Source organism: Ascidiella aspersa, chromosome 5 (genome assembly GCF_963924565.1).
Source record: "Ascidiella aspersa chromosome 5, kaAscAspe10.2, whole genome shotgun sequence".
NCBI classification, from domain to species: Eukaryota; Metazoa; Chordata; class Ascidiacea; order Phlebobranchia; family Ascidiidae; genus Ascidiella; species Ascidiella aspersa.
In genome coordinates, this window is record NC_139451.1 from 3,295,082 (window position 1) to 3,315,618 (window position 20,537).

At 34.9% G+C, this 20,537-nt stretch overlaps 1 protein-coding gene across 1 annotated transcript; it reads right to left on the reverse strand.

Annotated features, from left to right (window-relative positions):
- Positions 1–947: 947 nt before the first annotated feature.
- Positions 948–20,233, reverse strand: LOC146141502 (regulator of G-protein signaling 9-like). The gene is made up of 15 exons (XM_083390153.1): positions 20,121–20,233; positions 18,352–18,415; positions 15,630–15,707; positions 14,541–14,733; positions 13,629–13,747; positions 13,358–13,409; positions 12,718–12,779; positions 10,833–10,909; positions 8,821–9,023; positions 8,101–8,155; positions 7,482–7,598; positions 6,373–6,576; positions 5,460–5,678; positions 4,590–4,613; positions 948–1,029 (listed from the first exon to the last, which is right to left on the reverse strand). Exons 1-15 carry the CDS (start codon positions 20,231–20,233, stop codon positions 948–950), a joined length of 1,662 nt encoding a protein of 553 aa, XP_083246279.1.
- Between the last annotated feature and the right edge of the window lie 304 nt (positions 20,234–20,537).

Here is a 20,537-nt window from a genome sequence, read left to right on the forward strand (position 1 = left end):
CGCAAAAACGGGCGAGAATAAAAATTACTTATTTGTACAATAAAAATAAATGTACAGCGTAATCGTTTCACTGAAGTGAAGGAGATCTGCATGACGATTCCTTAACCCCTGCAAACAGAAAACTGGAATAAATGTACTGAAACTAATAAAAAAATCAATTAGATTGAAACTGTAAGAGAACAGAATTGATAAAATTTAAAACAATTTATGCCGTTAGAGTTATTTTCGTTTATATACAGTCGCCGTGCGTTCTGACTTTTGTTGGATTTTTCTGCAAACTTTTTTTTCGTTATTAGGACGATGGATTGAAGGTTTCAAAGAGCAAATAAAACATCTTTGCTTTGGGGAAGTGAGTTTGAAACCAAAATTATACCTACTTCTGTATGGGCTTTGCTATTCTTAAAAGTCATTCTACTTTTGCCACAAGCCATAAAATACGGCCCTGCTGGATAAAGGCAAAAAACAAACAATCTTCCGCTTCTATGTGTAATATTTTATTGTGGGGTGAAAATTATATAGTTACCTCGTTTCAGACACAATTAGCGACAAAGCGTCAATAGACGACCAGCGCCTTTGCAGTTTTAAAAAGTAGGCTACATGTTTTCTGATTCTGCTAGTACAGTGATTCTTAACCTTGTATGGTTTGCGCCACTCCTCAGAAATAATAAATATGTTGCAGAACCCCTACAAGATTTTTTGTAGGTAATTCACTAGATTGTCACAATAAACGGAAGAACACACATCAACTCTGCACAACTTATAGGAAGTTATAATTGGATCTCTTTCACTCTAATCTTACACAAAAAGTTGCAAGAGTTAAAAAAATCAAATTTCTAAATATTCTCAAATATTTCGCAACACCCTTGAGCATTAGAAATGGCTCCCGGGGTGCCGCGGCACCCTGGTTGAGAACCACTGTGCTAGAGTAACGCAAAAAACACAAAATCTTACGTTTCAATGTCGGCGTCCACCATCTTGTTTTTGGGAAGGAATTGAGAAAGTCTCCAGATCCTAAGCAGGGTCAAAGCTCTCATGATGATGTGGTAAAAAGCGGTCTTTTGGCGGCTATAGCAAGGTTAGTACAACATGCAGGTTACGGCACAGAACAGGCAAACTATATAAGCACAACACACTATATATATAGGCAAGCTACTCTACCGGTATAGATAAGGCTGTTATAGATTAGATGTGAAATCGTATTGCAGATATCCACTGGTCGACGAACGAATACAGCACATCGTTGTTTGACTGTACAGTTTTGCCTTCTAATAGTAGGAAAACATGTAAAATCAACTCAAATTATTGATCGAGGTACGAAGCTATAAAGAACTTCCTGGTGTCTTACTCGGTGAATTGAATTGGCAATGCAGAAAATGTGGCTGTTTTTAAATGATAAATAACAAAAAACGGTTGTAAAGTTCCGGTTCGGGTTCGGTTGTACTCCCTGGTTTATGAAAACTCCGTAAAAAGAAACTTAAGAAAACGCATGAAAAAAATTGAAAAAAAAAAAAAAAAAAAAAAAAGTGAATTTGCTTCCAGACACGTTTTGTCGTTTCCGTTACGTCACTCGTAATGTTGAACGAGCAGAATTCTGGTTTGATGCAAGCTCGGTAAAAGGAAAATTAAGAAAACGCAAGAAAAAAGTTATATGAAATCACCAGAGCTTTGTCGCAATGTTAATCATTCCCTCTTAAAAGCTTAGAAAATGACGTATATTGTTATTTTTGTCGTTTAAGTTTAGTTAAACCCTTAACAATGTCCGACAGCGATGCGTATAATTATTGATATTTAACTAGTGTGCTCCTAATTCTTAATTTCCCGTTTTTTTGTCTCCTGTAATCTTTTAATACATAGGCAAAAACTTACTATTTTCGATTTAATGGAAAGAAATTACGTTATATATAAAAGCTGTTATAGATTAGACATGAAATCTTATTGCAGATATTTACTGTCTGGATGACAGCTAACGAATTCAGCACATCGTTGGTGGACTTTAATTAATTCCAAGACTATCCGATACTATTCGAGGCGCCGATCCGATATTATCGGACATAATTACACCAAGACAGTCCGTAATTTTTTTACTAGAGGTATTGGGTATTGGCTTCTCTATCCAATATAATCAAACAAACCGTAATCTTTTGTCCAACTACAACATGGTTTCTAATAGTCGGTGAATTCAAGTTGAAATTCATGAATTCTAATTTGATTTGTCATAAACTTGTGTGATCTTAGTTTGTTCTTCAAAACTTTCCGTTTTTTCCGGTCTTTCCGGTGCACTCCTGAAAACATTTCATACTAAGGCTAAATCTTACTATTTGCGATTTACTCCTCCTATCATGCCCACATTTTTGCCTCCAAGCCACCTTTAAGTAATTGTTTTAAAGTGACTTTTGTAGAGCAACCCGAGGTCAACCAACTAGACCTGTGCGAGGACAAATGGCTTAACCTTATAAATGCTAGCATAAACATCCAAAAAATGATTTTACCTCGTTTTAAATAGTGTTTTATTTTGGTCTTTTACTTTGTTTTGTTTAGTTTTCTCTATTTGCCCTCTTTTTTTTTATTTTCCACCTCATGGCGCGCTTTTATCTGTCTTATCAGTTTACGTCACTTTACTGATTCATCGTCATTTATTTGCAGCAGTTGCGGCTTGCGTAGCGCACCACTTGCCTAGAACAGTTGGTTTAGGTTTTTATTAGCGTATTCTTGAGTTTTGTCGTGTTATGTTTTTAGATACTGAAGATGCCTTATAGCGAAATATATTTATCTTTTTTATCATATACATACAAACTGATTTTCGGTTTACTAAGTTCTGCACTTAGTTTAATCTTTATTTGCGATTTAATTTAAATAAAGCTTGTTTCTCACTGACAATTGCCTTGTAGTTGAAAAACATGTAAAACAGCCAAATCTAGATCACGTATAGAGCTAAAAACTAACTTATGATAATGTCAGATTATTTTCCGATTTTTGCCCCCCAAATAAAGGCCCCTAACGCAGTAGACCTTAGAACCCCTAAAATGTCGGAAAATTAGAAGTTTCTTTGGTGTATACTTTTCTATAAATCTCTGCGTAAAAATTGCTCGAAACGTTCCAAAACAAACCAAAGTAAACCAAACCGGAAAAGAATATGGACAAATAAAGATATGTCCCGGAAATCAATTTTATATCGTGTTTTCAGGAAATTATTGCAACTTGCACAAACGCTTCCAGCAGCTTAAATACTTTCGCACAGACGGGACATTTGTAGACAAAACAGTGTAAAAGTACATTTTTCCTGAATTAATCAGTGTTTTCAACAGGTAATATTGAAATGACCCAAGTCCAGTCAAATTAGACCATAATCAAAGTGGGTAAATAATGCGCGTTTTTCATACATCATAGGGCCCAGTAAAAGTAGGTTTTTCTGTTCCACGAATCCGTATTATTTTGAGGTGGAGAGGGTACGTTGTTCGTCAACTAATGCATTCCTTGTAATTTCACGTTTTCACGTTCATGCATCTGTTCAAATCCTCATTTATATTGCAAAATGATTTATTTTAGTACCATCATCACCAAAATCGTTGCAGATTTTTCTGTTGCTCTACGTACATACCAAGCCGCTATAACTACGAAGCTATATACGTTAACACACAGTGGTTCTCAGACTTTTTTAGCTTGTTGTGACACATTATAAATACTAAATATTTTGCGATGACGATAGAAATGCTTTTCGAAGCGTCTTAATCAAGATGATGTCGATCTACTCGATCTTTAGACTTGAAAATTCATTATCAAGCTACACAGATCCGAGTATGATGTATAGAAATATAGCAAGTTTATAGTTGCCCTTAATAAACTACAAACTGTCTGTATATGTTTTTGTAGTATATCAATTTTGGTAATGGATATAGTGGGCACTCGTGCTTTTTAGTCTGCCGCCTGCAAGCCTTACGGACCAAAAAGTTTTAACTCACATTCTGTGTTTTGACTGAAAGATTAAAAATACCGTTGGACAAAGTAGCATTTTTAGTAAAATCCGAAAAAGAGCACACAGGCCATTCACATATTAGATAAAAGTTAGATTTAGTCGCATTTTGCTCTAATTCATTTGAAAAATAAATATAGAGTTCTTCGAAACGTTCAAAATAAATACCTACTTGTTTCATTGATATTCTTATTACGTCTTACTGCAACCTCCAACCATTATGCTCCATAGAATTATCTATGTTGTCCAAGTTTGACTCAACGGTGTCTTGCACTAATTTTTTTAGCAAATTAATTTTTGCGTTTATAGACTCAGTGAGTTTGAGCGGAACAAAGCCTTCTGGACTCAGATGGTACGCGTTTGTATTGCAACAACGCGACTGTCCATAGTCGAGAACCACTGGTGCACATAAGCTACTCTAGTAAAACAACTACATTATACGAAGCAACTACTGTTACCAGGCATAGTAATTTTAATCAAAAACAGCTCCTCTGGTAAACCTTGAAGAAGGCGATTGTAAAAGGTTGCCAAAACGTTGGTTAAGGATTACAATTACCAGAGGAGATGCTGTTTTTGATTAAAGTTGCAACTACTGTTTATCACTTTCAGATGAACTTACTTCGGCAGACGCATTTTTTCTTTTCTGTAGGGATGAAAATTGGTTCAATTTCGTTTAGATTGGAATACTACTACATAAAACTAAGTAGAATCGTTGGGAAAATTGTAAACAAGATATCTAGATTGAGTTCGCAACTTAACGAGAGTGATAATATGTATCACCAATCCGTATATCACCAATAATAGGTAAAATAGTGGTAAGCAATATTTAAAAAGCGGTCAATTCAAGCGCACAGATCCTAACAATTTTATTGGCCAACGGTCGGTTTTTAAAGCAGTTTTTCCTATCAGTTATTAGGAGACGCGCGACAGCCAAACAAATTTGTAATTGGTACGACACCGTAAGCACGCTAGATAAAAACTAGTTCTCACGACCTCCGGTCATACCAGGACCGATATACCGATATATACCATTACAAAAGTAAGTTGACCTAATCAGGATTATAGTTTAAGTAAGTCTAGGATAGAAAAACAACTATATTGCGGTGAGGTTCGAACTCACAACCTCCGGTCACACCAGGACCGTCGCGCTCTACAACTGAGCTCATGTGAAAGCATCTTTCATTGCATGGGGTGAGACGTACTAAAAATAAAATCCAGCCTAAAAAAATTGCATTTACGCAAAGAAAAATAAGTTTTGGAGGACGAGGTAGCCTCCAAAGAAAAAATAATAAAAAGGATTCTAGCTCAGCGCCATGTTGTTTTAATCTAGATTTGAATCGTTGCAAGATTTGAGGCTTAACAATTCAACTTTATATGTGAATCGCGTAGACTTTTTAGGTTTTCAACGGTGATAAAAAATAATGCCGACCCAAAATGGCGTTTTTAAACAAGCTTGGTAATGTAGACTTTTTCTAAATGCTACACTTACGTGGCCTTGGTCGGTTCTTTCGAGTTGGCCAGCGCCTCTTTGTAAATCGCCGAGCTTACGAATCGCTTGTAGGAGTCCTTCTTCATCAGCTTGTAGATGTGCTCAAGTGCAGAGTCGAAAGTATAACGCGTCTTGTTCTTCTTCATCTCCTGCTTCACGTTGTTCATGGTCTGTGTGTCGATGTTGATCGGGGTCGCCGAGTTGGGAGACAAGAACTCGCTGCGATTCGAAAAGAAGATTCAGCATTTGGGTACACTATGCACTGGATCTGTAACGTCAAAGATTAGCCGACCCTCTGGTTTTTCGTTCAATTACTTTGCAAAGCTAAAAAGGTCGAGTAGATCGACATCATCTTGTATCTTTATATCATCTTGAGATAAATAGCTAAATTTTATAAAACATTAGCCGAAAAAACGTTAAATGAAAATCTAATTGTTTTAAGTGAAACATTGAGATGTATATAAGCGAATTTTATAATAAACTTTAATAATAATTAAATAAAATCACTTAATTTCAATCTAAGTCATTTGACTTAATGAATTGAGTCCAAGTCAAGTCGTTAGTCCAAAAAACTCAGTCAAAGTCATTTAACAACAATGTTTTAACTGCTCTAAAGTCAAGTCATGCACCTAGGTCATTACAACACTCGCTGTTTATAGGTTGAAGTCATAGGCCACAATGATTAGCCATCCCTATGGTTTTTACTTGAAAATAATTTACTTCAAAAACTCAATGACGTAAGTGAAGCCTTAGTCTCAAAAACTTAAGTCAAATCAAGTCAATTAAAAACGGTGTCATAAGCATGTGCGACAAAGACATTTACGAACAGTGTTTTAGGTGCTCTTAATTATTACAGAACTGTGTCTAGCTTTAAGCCATAGGAATGGTCGATCATATGTTTTTTTTTAAATACTTGAAAATGCTCTTGAGAAGTTCCTCGACTTCACTTTGCGGCGCGCTTCGCAGATAAACGCACTCGAGATAGAAGGAAAGATTTTCCTCACTGTATTCCTTCTTTAAATGCTCGGTGAAGTAACTCAAGCCCAAGTCGTCCTTCAGCAGAACGTCAAAGTTGGACGCCCAGCTCTTGCATTGCATTCTGTACGGTCCCGTATCTCTGCAAAGCAACAGACGTTTTTACAGTGTTGTAAAGTCAATGACTTGAGCAAGACTTAATAAGTCAATAACTTGATAAGTCTCTTAAGTCATCCCTCAACAATGAGGTTACTTGACTTGAGTCTTTTGAGCAGAATTGCTTGACTTTACTTAAGTCTTTTGGGCAAAATGATTTAACTTGACTTAAGTCTTTCGAACAAATGTTTGACTTAATTAAATCTTTTGGAAAATTGACTTGGTTACTGCTTACGCAACTTTGGTATATAAATCTAAAGAAAATGGCACAAGGCTCACACAGATGTAGTTTAAATAAAAGTTTAACAACGAAGAAATAATTTCATATTACAAATAATTACACTTGGTTGAATGATTCAACTGTTTATTATCTCAAGAAAAAATTAGGTTAGGCCATCTTTTATATTGAGACTATTATTTACAGTTTTAGGTAAAAGGGCTTAGAAAGGGCATGAAGGGGGCGTAAAAAAGGGATTGAAACGGTCAATTTGGTAGGAGTCAGGCTCGAGACTCACAATAATTTTACTTTCTCACTTGGAAACGAGAAACGCCTTCATGAGCTTTTTTAGATCGACTTTTAACCTATGCAGAAAAATATATGAAGACTTTAACAGCAGAATAGTAGTCTGTGAATTCATCACTCGAATTAAAATATACTGATGATGCTTCTACTGGCAAAATATATATATATAATATATATATATGTGTATATTATCATCTATAAATAGTGCCTGGCCTGAATTACTAGCTTTGCTATAGACTATTCGGCTGTAACTAATCAAAATTGAGGTCGAAATTTATCTTGAAAGGGCCAAGGTAATTTACAATATCGCACATTCGGTGCAACATGAAGGCTTTAGGCGTACAACCAATAAAAAAACAAGCACTCACAGAGTTGCTTGTTTCGTCCAAGCCCCTGCAATGGTGTCCGACTTCCAGGGTGTGTAGGTCGGTTCGTGGGGCATCAGGGGATCGAAACAGTCCCACTCGGTACATACAGACACGATTCTGTGAGGTACAAAGACAATTATCCTGAACGTTTGGTATGGGTAAAAACAATGTATTATTTTATCTCTATTTTGATGATTTATTTTTTATTTTTTACCACTGTACTATACACACTTACCCAAGGTATAATCGAAAACAAATCTAAGCACCACAAAGCAGGGCTGCGGAGTCGGACTCGGACTCAGGATTCGAATAAGACCTTGTAAAACTACCCGACTCGAAACTCGGGAGTCGGACTCGGGTTTAGTTTTTTGGCCGGAGTAGGACTCGGGTTATTTTTACAAAAAACCTTTTAAATGTTGAATAGCAGAACTGAAGGGTGTGACGCCAAACAAAAAATTAAAATAAAAACAAATAAAAAAATGGCAAGAAATTTAGTTTCACGGAGCGATTTAACAGCTCAACGTTTACGTTTACTTCAAATTTCACAGCCAAAAGATTCAATTTTCAATTTTTTTGTAGTTTTGTAAATGTTTACGCCCATACGGAGCAAGTGTTTTACCTTGCGCAACTGGCTTTCAGTATTTTCGATGGCGATAGTCCGAGTGATTTCTTTTCTTTTTTGCCTGCTGTTAGAAAAAATTGAATTGTAGCGTTAACATAATTTTGGCCTAAAATCAGAGCTTTCAAAATGCAGTGTTGCAAACAAGATATTTTACAAATGAAAAATGACTGGAGTCATTTTTAACATGAATTGTTTATAACACTGTAATGAACTTCTTGGGGCCCACACCGGTCTTTAATCCATTTCAAACCTTATTGCATGGAAGAGATTGGCGGCATATTGCGATTAAGACTTGTTGCTCATAATCGGACAAGTTTACCAATTTTAATACTTAAACAAATTTCTTTAATTTCAATGACATGACTTGAAATTGACTTGTTATCACAATGACTTGACTGGGACTTGACTAGGGAAACCGATGACTTAGACTGTTATTTTTCAAAATGACTTGACTGGGACTTAAGTCATTTCAAAATGATTTATTTACAACACTGTGATGAACTTCTAGCACCCACACAATTCTTTAATATATTTTAAACCTGATTGCTTGACAGCGATTGGCGGCATATTGCGATTAAGATGCAATACAGATCATGTTGTGTTTTTGTTTTCAGTTAAGGTATTGCTCTAAATCGAACATATTTGTAACCTGACTGGGACAAAAATCACTTGACTGGTACTTTAGTTATTTTGAATTGACTTGTTTACAACACTGACTGTCTTCAATTGATTTCAAACCTGGTTGCTTGGGGGCGACTGGCGGCATATTGCGATTAAGTCCCCGAAGAGATTGATTCCAGTTGTCTGACGTAGGGTTGCCGGCGCATCTGTGGTAGCACTGAGGTCGGTTAATCTTCCAATAAGCCGACTCCTGCCACCTGACTATGTACTGGTCGGTGATGCAACATTGCTCCAGAAGCCTGAGCGAAAAGAGTTTGTGTTTATGGTAGGGGTGAACGTAGAATGAAAATTTGAAAAATTAAAATTACGATGAAAAAAAAAATTTCTTTCTAAAAAAATGTTTTTTTCAAAAAACTAAAATTACATTGAAAATTTTTTTAATTTAAAAAAAAAATTCTAATAATTTTTTATGAATTACCTTTCAAAGTTCACGAACCAACTGGTGGTTGTCTAAAACAATTAACTAAGGATGTTTGATAATATTGAAACCCATATGCAAACTGGTAGTATTGGCTACTTAAAAAATCAATTTGTTCAACATATTTAATACATAAAATAGTACAGATGCTATACGCAAACTGGTAGTATTGGAATAGCATCTGTACAATGAAAAGGCAGTGGTAAAATAACGGTCAAAGCAGCTGTTAGTCTACAATAATACGAAAACAACTATATTATTTTATGTATTGAATATGTTGAGGTAGTGGCAGTACTCGCCCGATACTAGGGTAGTGTCTGTTCCAATCCAATACCAAATTAATATGAGAATTTCAGCTAAGATTTGCGAAGAAATACCTACTTTAAAGGGTGAACTTAAACATAGGCATTTTCACTGTATACAACAATTCTGGTAAACTTACTTTTACTTTTATGAAACCTATGTTATCTTCCATCGCAAAAAGTCGTAATTCCAAAATAATTTTGAAAAACTCAAGTCAGGTCATTTTTGCGTGTATGCATAATACTAATACTTTGTTTTTCAGAATTACCAAAAGCTTCGCGGCACACTTAACAATCTCTCGAGGCACACTACTAAGCCGCGGCACACAGTTTGGGAATCACAGATCTAAACCAAACAACAAACCTATGTACAGACGTGGAACACCGGAGATATTATCCATACGCCAAAATCCCATGTTAATTCCATGTAAATAATAGTCATATTATGGATTAGATTGAGGATCAAGACAGTTGAGTAGAATAGGCTATTGACATTTCATTTGCCGGTTTAAGCACGGATTTCGGTAAAGCGGATTAAAATAAGTAGCAACAGTGTCATTGAACAGATTGCATTGGTTTTGAAAGACTTAAAAAAATTGTGTTACCGATCATTCCATAAGGTTGTATGCTAAAATCACCCTCGTGACTATATATGGGGACAAACAAGACCAACAACAACAATTAAGCAGAATAATGCATAACACCATAGTAGACTACTAATATCAACGACCTAATATAGCAAAATACGCAGTAAAATACGCGACAGAATATATCCTAATCGTCTGAATAAGACATAAACCTGTCGGAATAAGTCATAAATACAGCAAAATAAGACCTACAAGGACAAAATAAAGCTAAATACACAGTAATAGCCACGGTAGAATAAGATCTAAAATCGTCTGTAAAATACCTTGTCGAAATAAATACTACATTCGTCGGAACAAGACCTACAAGGACATAATAAAGTCAAATACGCAGTATTATCCACGGCAGAATTTTAAAATGTACTAAAAACACCAAAACCTGTTATAAGTCCTACATTCATCTATAAAAGACCTAAAAAGGACATAATAAAGCCAAATAAATAGAATTAGCCACGATAGAGTGAGATCTAAAGTCGTGGTTATGTCTGAGGCGCATTTTGTGTTTGTTTTTGAATTAAAAAAAAACGGCAGAAAATACAAAAGGTGACAGTGTGGTTGTTTCTGTTTATTAGGAACTTGCTAAAATTTCGAGTTGCTGTTTAGTATGACACCAGTTCAAGAACATCTAAACTCTAAAACAAAAGCAAAACATCACAGTTTTATTTTAATTCAGTTTGCAATTACCTTTCTTTGACCGACGCTGCCTTCTGTGTAAAGCCCCACTGATGACTGAGAATCTTTTCCAGCTTTGTTAAGTATTTCTGATCAAACAACGCAATGTTTAGTTGTTAGTAGTCAAAGAATCTTTGTAAATGGCCGTGTTTGTCTAATACCATATAGGGTAATCAGGTGGCACTATAAAAAGACAAATTGTATTGAATTCTTGACAAGCTTTCGCACAACCGTCAAACGTGCTTCGGCCAAAAAAAAAATAAATTCGAATGCGACGTGCGCACTACCAAACTTCGAAACTGATAAGGGCAGTGTGGGGCACGAGTTTAATAGTTGAGGCTTCTGACTCTTGTTTTAAGTTGACTTGAAGGTTGCGTGCGTGTAACTCGTTAGCCAACCATAATACTTCTGGTTATTATTAATTGTATTATCTGATGAGCGAACACCCAGTTTAAACTATAGTCAGCGGACAAGTTAGCATATAGGAGATGCTACTTGCAATATCAAAGGTTGCGAACAGCAAGACGATAACTGAGAAGAAGTTAGTTTACAAGCGGATAGCGGCCTTAAGTAGCCACAGACAATCGAGATAATCGCGGAACAGGACATTTAGCATTTACTTTTTGGTGCGAGTAGACAATAAATCTGGGGCATAAGCCGTTACAGCGTAAATTGCACAATAAACACAAAATCTCTTAGTCGGTAAATAGTCGTGCGCTACAGCAGCCAACTGTAAATTGTAAATGTGGAATATCATATGGTGGAATATTTTGCAACTATTTATTTTTGGTGGATGAATCGCACGACACCCGTTTGAGTGGATTGCCTAATTTCCACTTTAGTTACTTAAATATAGGTGAATTAACGGCTGTAGAGTTGGAGCCAAACTGTTTTGGTGTGTTACATTTTCCAGTAGAATATTAAGACTCAAAGTCACAAAACAGGATCCGACAATAGTTAAAGAAATATATATTTCCCCTATACTGGCATCGTCGATTCTTATAAGTAAGCAAAATACATAATATACATAGAAAGTAATAACAAAATATATTCCTTTAAAAATATCTGATCCTTGTTTTATACGGGTTTTCAAACTTTGAGTTTTATTGTTAATATTCGCGTCAGCGAAACAGTGATCGACAAGCAGAAACCTGCTTCTACTGGTTTTGGATTCCATAAAGCAGACTTGGGAAACTAGATTTATTTAGGTTTTTAAAATTAAAATTAGAGCATTTTAGTTTTCGCAAATTTGATTATTACCGACAGGTTTTTTTTAAGGTTTGGTTTGGGTGACCGCTAAGTAGTTTTAAGAGACCGCAAGTGTTTCATTTAAATACCAAAAAGTTGCAAGTTCAAAATTTAGGAAACCGCTGGAGAAATTTGGGGGACCGTTTCGGTCGCCCAAAACACCTTTAACCGAGTTCTAAAATATTTCAACTGGAATTCGATTTGGTTTTACGATCAATTTCAGTTTTCTTTTTATTCGCAATCAAGTTCAGTTAAATCACGAATTATTCTAGTATGAATGTGAATTGTAAATACGCTTTTGTTAACTTTTAGGCCTTTTGCATAACACATGCTTTTCAGACTGCAAAAATTGCGTGCCGACCAATGAGTTTCAAATTAAATTCTTTGCTTTGACTAAGAGACTAAAAATTCCGTTGGACAAAGTGGCATTTCTCGTAAAATCCGAATTAGATTAGAACTAGAATTAGAGCAAACAAGCAATTCACAAATTAGATGAGAATTAGAATTAGCCGCATTTTTGTCTAATTCGTTCAATTAGAAAACCAGAATTACGGGAAGAAGCACGTCGTACACCCTTTTATAATTTCCAGTAAATTTTCACACACAGTGCAATTAGGTTTTTAAATGTATAGTAGCATTTCAATCTTACCGCTTCGTATTCGTTAAGTGGCGGCAGCATCGTATTCGTGTCTCTGGTAAACAAGTAGCAAGCTAAAAGAAAAAAAACAAGTTTTTAATGCAAACACTTATAATGCAAAACAAGTTTTTAATGCAAACAAGTTTTTAATGCAAGCACTCACAAAACTGAAGAAAACTTTTGGAAAAACTGGTGTTACCTGGTTTGCCTATAGGGTAAAATACGAATATTTTGACCAAAATTTTAATGTCAATTTGTTGTAAAAATAATCCTGTGTTGTAAACAGGACATTTGTAAATGGCCTAAGTTACAGTTAAGTTATTTGAAAAAAGTTACTTATATGCACTTAAGGCTAGTCATTACAAGTCATTGAATTGCAACCATCAATTTATCAAAGATCTAATTTTTAAATTAGGAATTTTTAATTTTAATAAAAATATAAAAGCACCAGTTTTTAAAAAAATCGACATATTTTACTGTTTTCCTAGACAGTATCAGTATGAAGTAAAATAATAAAAGCGACCGCTTCTAACGACCAGCTAGGCTTTTAAAGTTTAAATATTTTTTTATATTTTAAGCGTTTACTCAAACATTACATGTTAACACAGAAGTCGTCATAAAGTATATTTACTGTTTTTTTTTCCAATCTTACCGTGGTCACTTTCAGATGCGGAAAGAGTCTCTGACGGCCAGTAATATGGGGACTAAAATAATATCAAATTTAATTGGTTTATATATTTATATATATATCACTCTGTAATTTCATTTCTTTACCTGTGCAAGCATAATAATGACGTCATTTAGTATCGAATTGCGATTTTTTTGTTCAAAATATCGCGCACCGTGATCATCCCTAGTTATAGTAATGACGCCCGATAAAAACTCCTTGTCAGAGCGTTTTGCTCGCAATTTGGGGTAATCACCTGGAAACGATAGATGTTTGCGTCATCGTGAGTCAGCTTTATCGAGGTTGAATTCCAGTCGGCCGAACAGGGATAGATGTAGCCGGATTTACACAACATCGTTGCGAAATGGCAAGCCTCTGTGTACAAAAAGTGGTTTCATGCTGTCTTCTGTTGTTTGGCTGTTTGTAAGCGACGCTTTTGTTATATGCATATACTATATATATTTTTAACCAAAATTTTAATGTTAATTCGTTGTTAAAAAAATCCAGTGTTGTAAACAGGCCAGTTGGAAATTACAGTTAGGTTATTTGAAAAAAAGTTACTTATGTGCACTTAAGGCTAGTCTTTACAAGTCATCAATTTATCAAAGATCCGATTTTATAATTAGGAATTTAAATATATATATATACATTAACTATTTTGTAGTGACTGAGTAGTTTGAAATTGCAGTTGGTCAAGTCCAAGTCAAGTCATTTTTTAAATAACGTAAGTCCAAGTCAAGTCATTTTGAGCAATAAGTCAAGTAAAATATGTTATAAACGCAAGGTATATCCATTAAAATTTTATGTGAAATAAAAATTGAGATGAAAAAAACCAATAAAAGTTGTTTTACAAAAATTAGGACAAAAACAACAATTTAAAAAAATTCGTAGCGAAAAAACTTTATTTCAACCCAGGTCATTTGTCCAAAACACTTCAGTCAAATCACGCCGTTAGTCCAAAATACTTAAGTGAAGTCTTTTGCCCAAAAGACTCAAGTCAAGTTAGGTAATTTGTTTAAAACACTTAAGTCAAGGCATTTGTCTGAAACACTTTAGTCGATTCAAGTCATTGTTTTTAAATACTAAAGTCAAATCAAGCCATTTGAAAACAATGGAAGTCATTGGCTCAAGTCATTTACATTACAACACTGATTTGTAGTAAGCTTACCTAAATGCGAAGAGAAGTCCATGTTCTCGCTCAGCCATTCGATGAGGGCGTTAGCAGTGAAGGCGTCGGGAGCTCCTTCTTTTAACCCCCCGGCCATCTTAATCCCCCCTGCGTCGCACACCGACTGAAAGTTTTGACGGATGAAGCTCAATCCGGTGTTTTTGTCTTGCATCTTTAAGATGAGCGCCGTCATCTGAAAACGCAAATTTTGATATTATTTTATTAAGTCCGATGGGGGGATTTCCAAAATTTGGTGTTCATTACAATTAGGTTGGAATAGGGGATTTTCGATTCTTGACAGTTGAGTCCGATACTGATACCCGATATTTTTGACAAAAATATCGCGATCTGATACGATACCAAATGACGTCATTATAATTAGGGATGTCCGACACTTGACGTTTTATTCCGACACAGCTACCCGATATTTTTGACAATTTATCGCGATTCGATCTTATACCATATGACGTCATTGCTATGCTCAAATAATAAAACATTTAGAGGTATTTTATTTTCAAATGATTTTTAATTATTTTTTTTGCTTTAAGAAGCCTACATACATCTTTAATTTTGAATGTAATTTTTCCTCCGAAATTTACTATTAAAGGTAGAGAACTAAACGTTGAACCAAATGGATATGACTCAAATTTGCTTTAGGAATCCTATATTTATCTTTGATTGTTTTTCCAAAAAAAATAATCTTGGATAAAAAAGTAATACAAATCAACGACATGAAACGGGAAACAACACAAAACACAACCTTGCGAAAGTATGGTTTTTCTATGTTAAATCTTGGCATGAATGGTTGCAATATAATGTTGTTGGTTGTAACACATTACAATTAGGCCTACATTATTTCGAATAAAGAGTTATTCCAAACGCCCATTTCGATATATGCTTTGATATTCATTCTACCTCACACTACAAACTCCAGCCATTGACTTAAGATTTATTTAAAACGTTCAAAATATCGAAAAACTATATTTGAACCTACTTCGATATGTGCTTTGATATTCTTACTACGTCTAACGACAACCTTCAACCATTATGCGCCAAAATATTGAATGCAAAAATCGTAAACGAACCAACCTTGCCAAGCGCAGACTGACGTGGTGCAAATTGCAGACCCTGGTCCTTATTTTGTTTGGCTCCTGCGCCGTCGTCATCCTAGAAAAAATAAAAACTTGGATTACATGTATTTAAACCAGGGGTCGGGAACCTATTTAGCTAAGGGAGCCATAAAAGCCAAATTTTCTTGGTTGTATTTCCGTGAGAGTCATGTTATAATACTTTTTAACATCTAGTTATAGGTTGGCAAAAACTAGTATATTGAGCAGGGCCGTTTTATTTTGTTCTCGTTAAAGGGCAGAACAGGATATAAACCAAAAATTAATTAACTTAGTTCGCATAACTTTGATTACGGAGTTCCGTTAAAAGAACAGGGCTTTTTGGATATTAAGAGATTTCTTCAAACGGGATAATGCTCTAAAAAAACCAACAGGATTCGCGCGAACCGCCGAAAATTTGCTATGTGTAATAAAAAGGAAATAGTAGGTTAGGAAAGCGGCCATGGACGCGTGCAGTTAATATTCTTAATCGGTGCAGTATTTAAAAATCAGGCTGAGAAATAATAACTTAGATTTTTCTGCAAGCAAGATTCTTTTATCAAAAGAGCCATATGGCGTCACAAAAGAGCCATATATGGCTCGCGAGCCATTGGTTCACGACCCCTGATTTAAACAAGATTTTAGTTACATATTTGTGCAATACTTTAGGTGAAATATATTTTACTTTTAACAAAATAATATAAAAAGTCCTTTTGAGCAATAAATCAAGTAAAATATGTTATAAACGCAAGGTATCTCCATTAAAATTTTATGTGAAATAAAAATTAAGATGACAAAAAAACAATAAAAGTTGTTTTACAAAAATTAGGACGAAAAAACAATTTTAACAAAATTCTTAGCGAAAAAACTTTATTTCAACCCAGGTCATTTTCCCAAAAGACTGAAGTCAAGTCACGTCATTTATCCAAAATAATGAAGTTATGTCAAGTCATTTTGGCCAAAACACTTAAGTCAAGCCAAGAAATATATTTTACTTTTAACAAAAGTTTACACAGGTTTTATAACTCTGAGTTTTATTGTTTATATACGCGTCAGCGGAACAGTGATCGACAAGCAGAAACCTGAAACCTTCTGCCAATGGTGAAACAACCTTTTACAAGTATATAAAAATTTTTTTGTAATGCTGCGTTGTGTTAGGAAAATAATCGTTTTCATGTGTAGTTTTCCAAATGAGAGTCACTGGGAGCCGTTTCAACGACATGGCGGACTCCACCTATACGACCGAAATAAGAACAACATCAACGTCGGAATAAAACACAGTTCGCAATCAGATCATAATAGGACTAATACCTAATAGTCGGAATATTACATAGACCTGTCGGAAGAGGACCTCAATGGCCAGAATCAGGCCTATACAACCATTTAGCTAACCCAAAACCCCAGCCCCAACTTCATCACTAACTCCCCTAATAATTTCAACCCTAAACCATGTTTTATTCCCATCCATTACCCAATAACCCCAAAGGACCCCACAATCCGGTGCCAAAACAGCGGCCGTTCAAACTAGGGCGCCAAAACGTCGACACCATAACGGCCGATGCCAGACCCATGGCCCCCGATCATCCCATACGCCCTCTACCTTCAGTCTCAGGCGTTATGTCGGCGATTTAGGCCTTATTTCGATGAATTTAGGACTTATTCCGACATGTTTGGGTCTTATTCAGACGATTTAGATCTTATTCTGTCGTGGATATCACTGCGTCTTGGCTGTATTATGTCGTTGGTCCTCATACTATGGTTGGATTTTTCTGCTTTAGGCATTTTGTTGCTTTTTTGATCTTATTATGTGTTACCGACATGGCTTGCCAGTAAAGGCACAGCGCATATACCCTAGGTTAGTGCTCTTCAATCTTTCCTTAAAGTCTTCGCTGCCGAAAGTACACACTGTCGATGAGAGTTCGATTGTGGCTACAGGCTGCTTAATTGCAAGTACTACTAAATGTCATAAAACCAGACTTGGACAACTAGATAATTCTACCTTTTTAATTCAATGAATTAGAGCAAAATGCGGCTAATTCTAATCTAATTTGTGAATTGCTTGTTTGCTCTAATTCTAGTTCTAATCTAATTCATATTTTACAAAAAATGCTACTTTGTCCAACGGCATTTTTAGTCACTCAGTTACAACACAGAACTTCAACTAAAACTCTTTGGATTGAACGACTTGTATGTAATTTTTGCAGTCTAAAAAACATAAAAAGGCAAAAAATTAACAGACACATATTTACCATTTACGTTTCATAAGAATAAATTGCGATCAAATCAAATTGGTTGTAACTAATTAAATGTGATTCTTGTTCGAATTCTAGTTAAATTTTTTGGGAATTCGGTAATTCTAATTTGAATCTAATTTGGAAAAACTGAAATGCTCTAATTTTAATTCTAATCTAGTTTCAAAAAGCTAAAATAAATTCAGTTGTCCCAGTCTGCATAAAACAGCATTCAAACAAACTTGAGAAAAGAGCAGAGACTGTTTTAATGACTATTTTGTCATTAAAATTTTCAAATATTAATGGTTCATTATAAGTTTGTGATGCACCCTTGTGTACCTTTTCGTACTGATACACTCCATGCATATTTTGGTGCACTCTAAGGTACACCGTGCACACCGGTTGAAGAGTACTGCCCCAGGTCACTGGGCCTCTAATGGAAAATCAATTTACATTAAAATTGGCATTACGTACCATGTCCAAGGCGTTGACGTCAAGAAGTACTCCATCATTCAAGTCGCCTCCAATAATGAGGTTGCTACCTTAGTAAGAAAAGCAAGAAGAAGTTAAGGTCACATGAAATATTTAATACCAACCACAATATACGTCAGGTGCATTCGGCCTGACAAACTAACGTCATTCCAATTAATAAAGAATTGATTAATTATTGGCTTTGATGTGGCCTGCGAAAATCATTGAGTAAAATATAATCAAGGGTTAATATAAATCATACAATTTATCCACAATGGGGTCGCCGGCTTAGCAGTGAAATGTTAAATATGTTTCAAAAGTAGCGTTAATTTTGTTTTATATAATGTATTGTTAATCTATTTGGTTTGTAGTTTTTGTTTTTCGTGTATTTACGAACAATTATTATTTTTGTAATATATTTTGTTTCGCTTTTTTTTGTAAAATGATGAACACGAATTGAATCATAGCCAGGGGGCAGGGGACTAGATAACTTAACAGTTTTTCTCCGCCCCATGGGAACTACAAACGCTTCTTTTTATATTTCATTTTTTAGGGGAGTCAAACTGAACCCCAACCGGAACTTTTGAAGCGGTGTTGGGCCATTTTTTAACCTGAACCGATGCTGAACTGAACATTTTGAAAGAACCTGAAAGCTAAAACGTATAAAAATTGGCAATAAAATATTTACCATTCACATTCTTATTAGAACAATTGGCGATTTAAATTAAATTGATTGCGAATAATTTAGTATAATTCCAGTTGAAATTTGTTGTTTTAAGAATTCGGTATTTCTAATTGCATTCTAATTTAAAAAAATAATTCTAGTTGTAGTCTAATTTTTTTTAAATAGTTCTAGTTGTAATCTAATTTTAAAATCGAAAAATTCGAATTTTCTAATTTTCATTCTAATCTAATTTTAAAAAGCTAAAAAAATCTAGTTGTCCAGGTTTGGTTTTAACTTTTAACGCAGTAAACATCACGCCACTTTTGGGCATTGTGACGTAATACGAACGGCTAGTCGCAAACAACATCAACAACAAGTTCAGTTTATTGAGCTGCCTTGGTTGGACTAGCAACAGCATAATAAATAGGAAATAATGCAAAATACAACAGTTAGATGGTAATTTGTGACAATTATCTCTTGCTTGGAATTTCTATTTTGAAAACTCGTTTTGTTAATGTAAAACAAAGTGGTAGGATTCTAGACCAATGGCGAATTGTGTTATATCTCTGGAAGTAAACAATATCTCAATTTGAAATTTTACACAATACTCAAAGCAAACTAACTTAGCCAGCAGTCAGACTTTCATCACAAAAAATACTGAAATTTCATATTTTTCCGATACCTTTTCATCGAATTTACTTTGGCTATTATACGACTTCAATTGCAAATTTCGAACGATGATAAAAAAATTCCTAACGCTGTTCATTTTAGTCGTCTCATTATGACGTAACTTTGTGACGTATTTTTTCGAAATTTTATGTGTTACTGTAAGAAAATTGTTCTACTTTTACACTGCTCCTAAACAAACAATAGATTCCTAAACAAGACAATAGAATTCTAACCAAGACAATAGAATCCTATATCTGCTACAACAAATCATATCTTTGCAAATAACGTACTATAATAATAGAAAAGTTTGAAGTGCAAATGGAACAAAACTTACCAAACAATTATTCTGTCTTAAAACAAACTATAATTGTTTGGTAAGTTCACTTCCCAAAGCATTCCAATATTGCTAGCCTTCATACAACATTTACGCATCAAGAACAAATCAGTTTTTCTACCAAAAAGTGGCGATATCAGAACTCCTTCAAATGCCCTTTTCCAAGTGCTGCGAGCCCAGCTTGTCGATTCAGTTCCATTCGACTTTTCAGATGCCATTTTAATTGCACTTAGCACTTAAAACTAGCGGTTATAGCGTAAGTATTTTCCTAAAATACACAAAAAAGCAAAAAACATACAGTTATTAGTCTAGAGATGTTTAAAAATATTGGATCGATTCCGACATGCGATACCAAGTGGTCTTATCGGTACTTGTCCGATACTAAAGTGATATCGGTGATACCAATTAAATAAACGAATTTCAGTCAAGAATTGCTATTCAATACTCAGTGGTTTCTACCATTTTAATTGCACTTAGCACTTAAACCTAGCGATTTTAGCGACAGTTGTTTTCCTAAAGCAC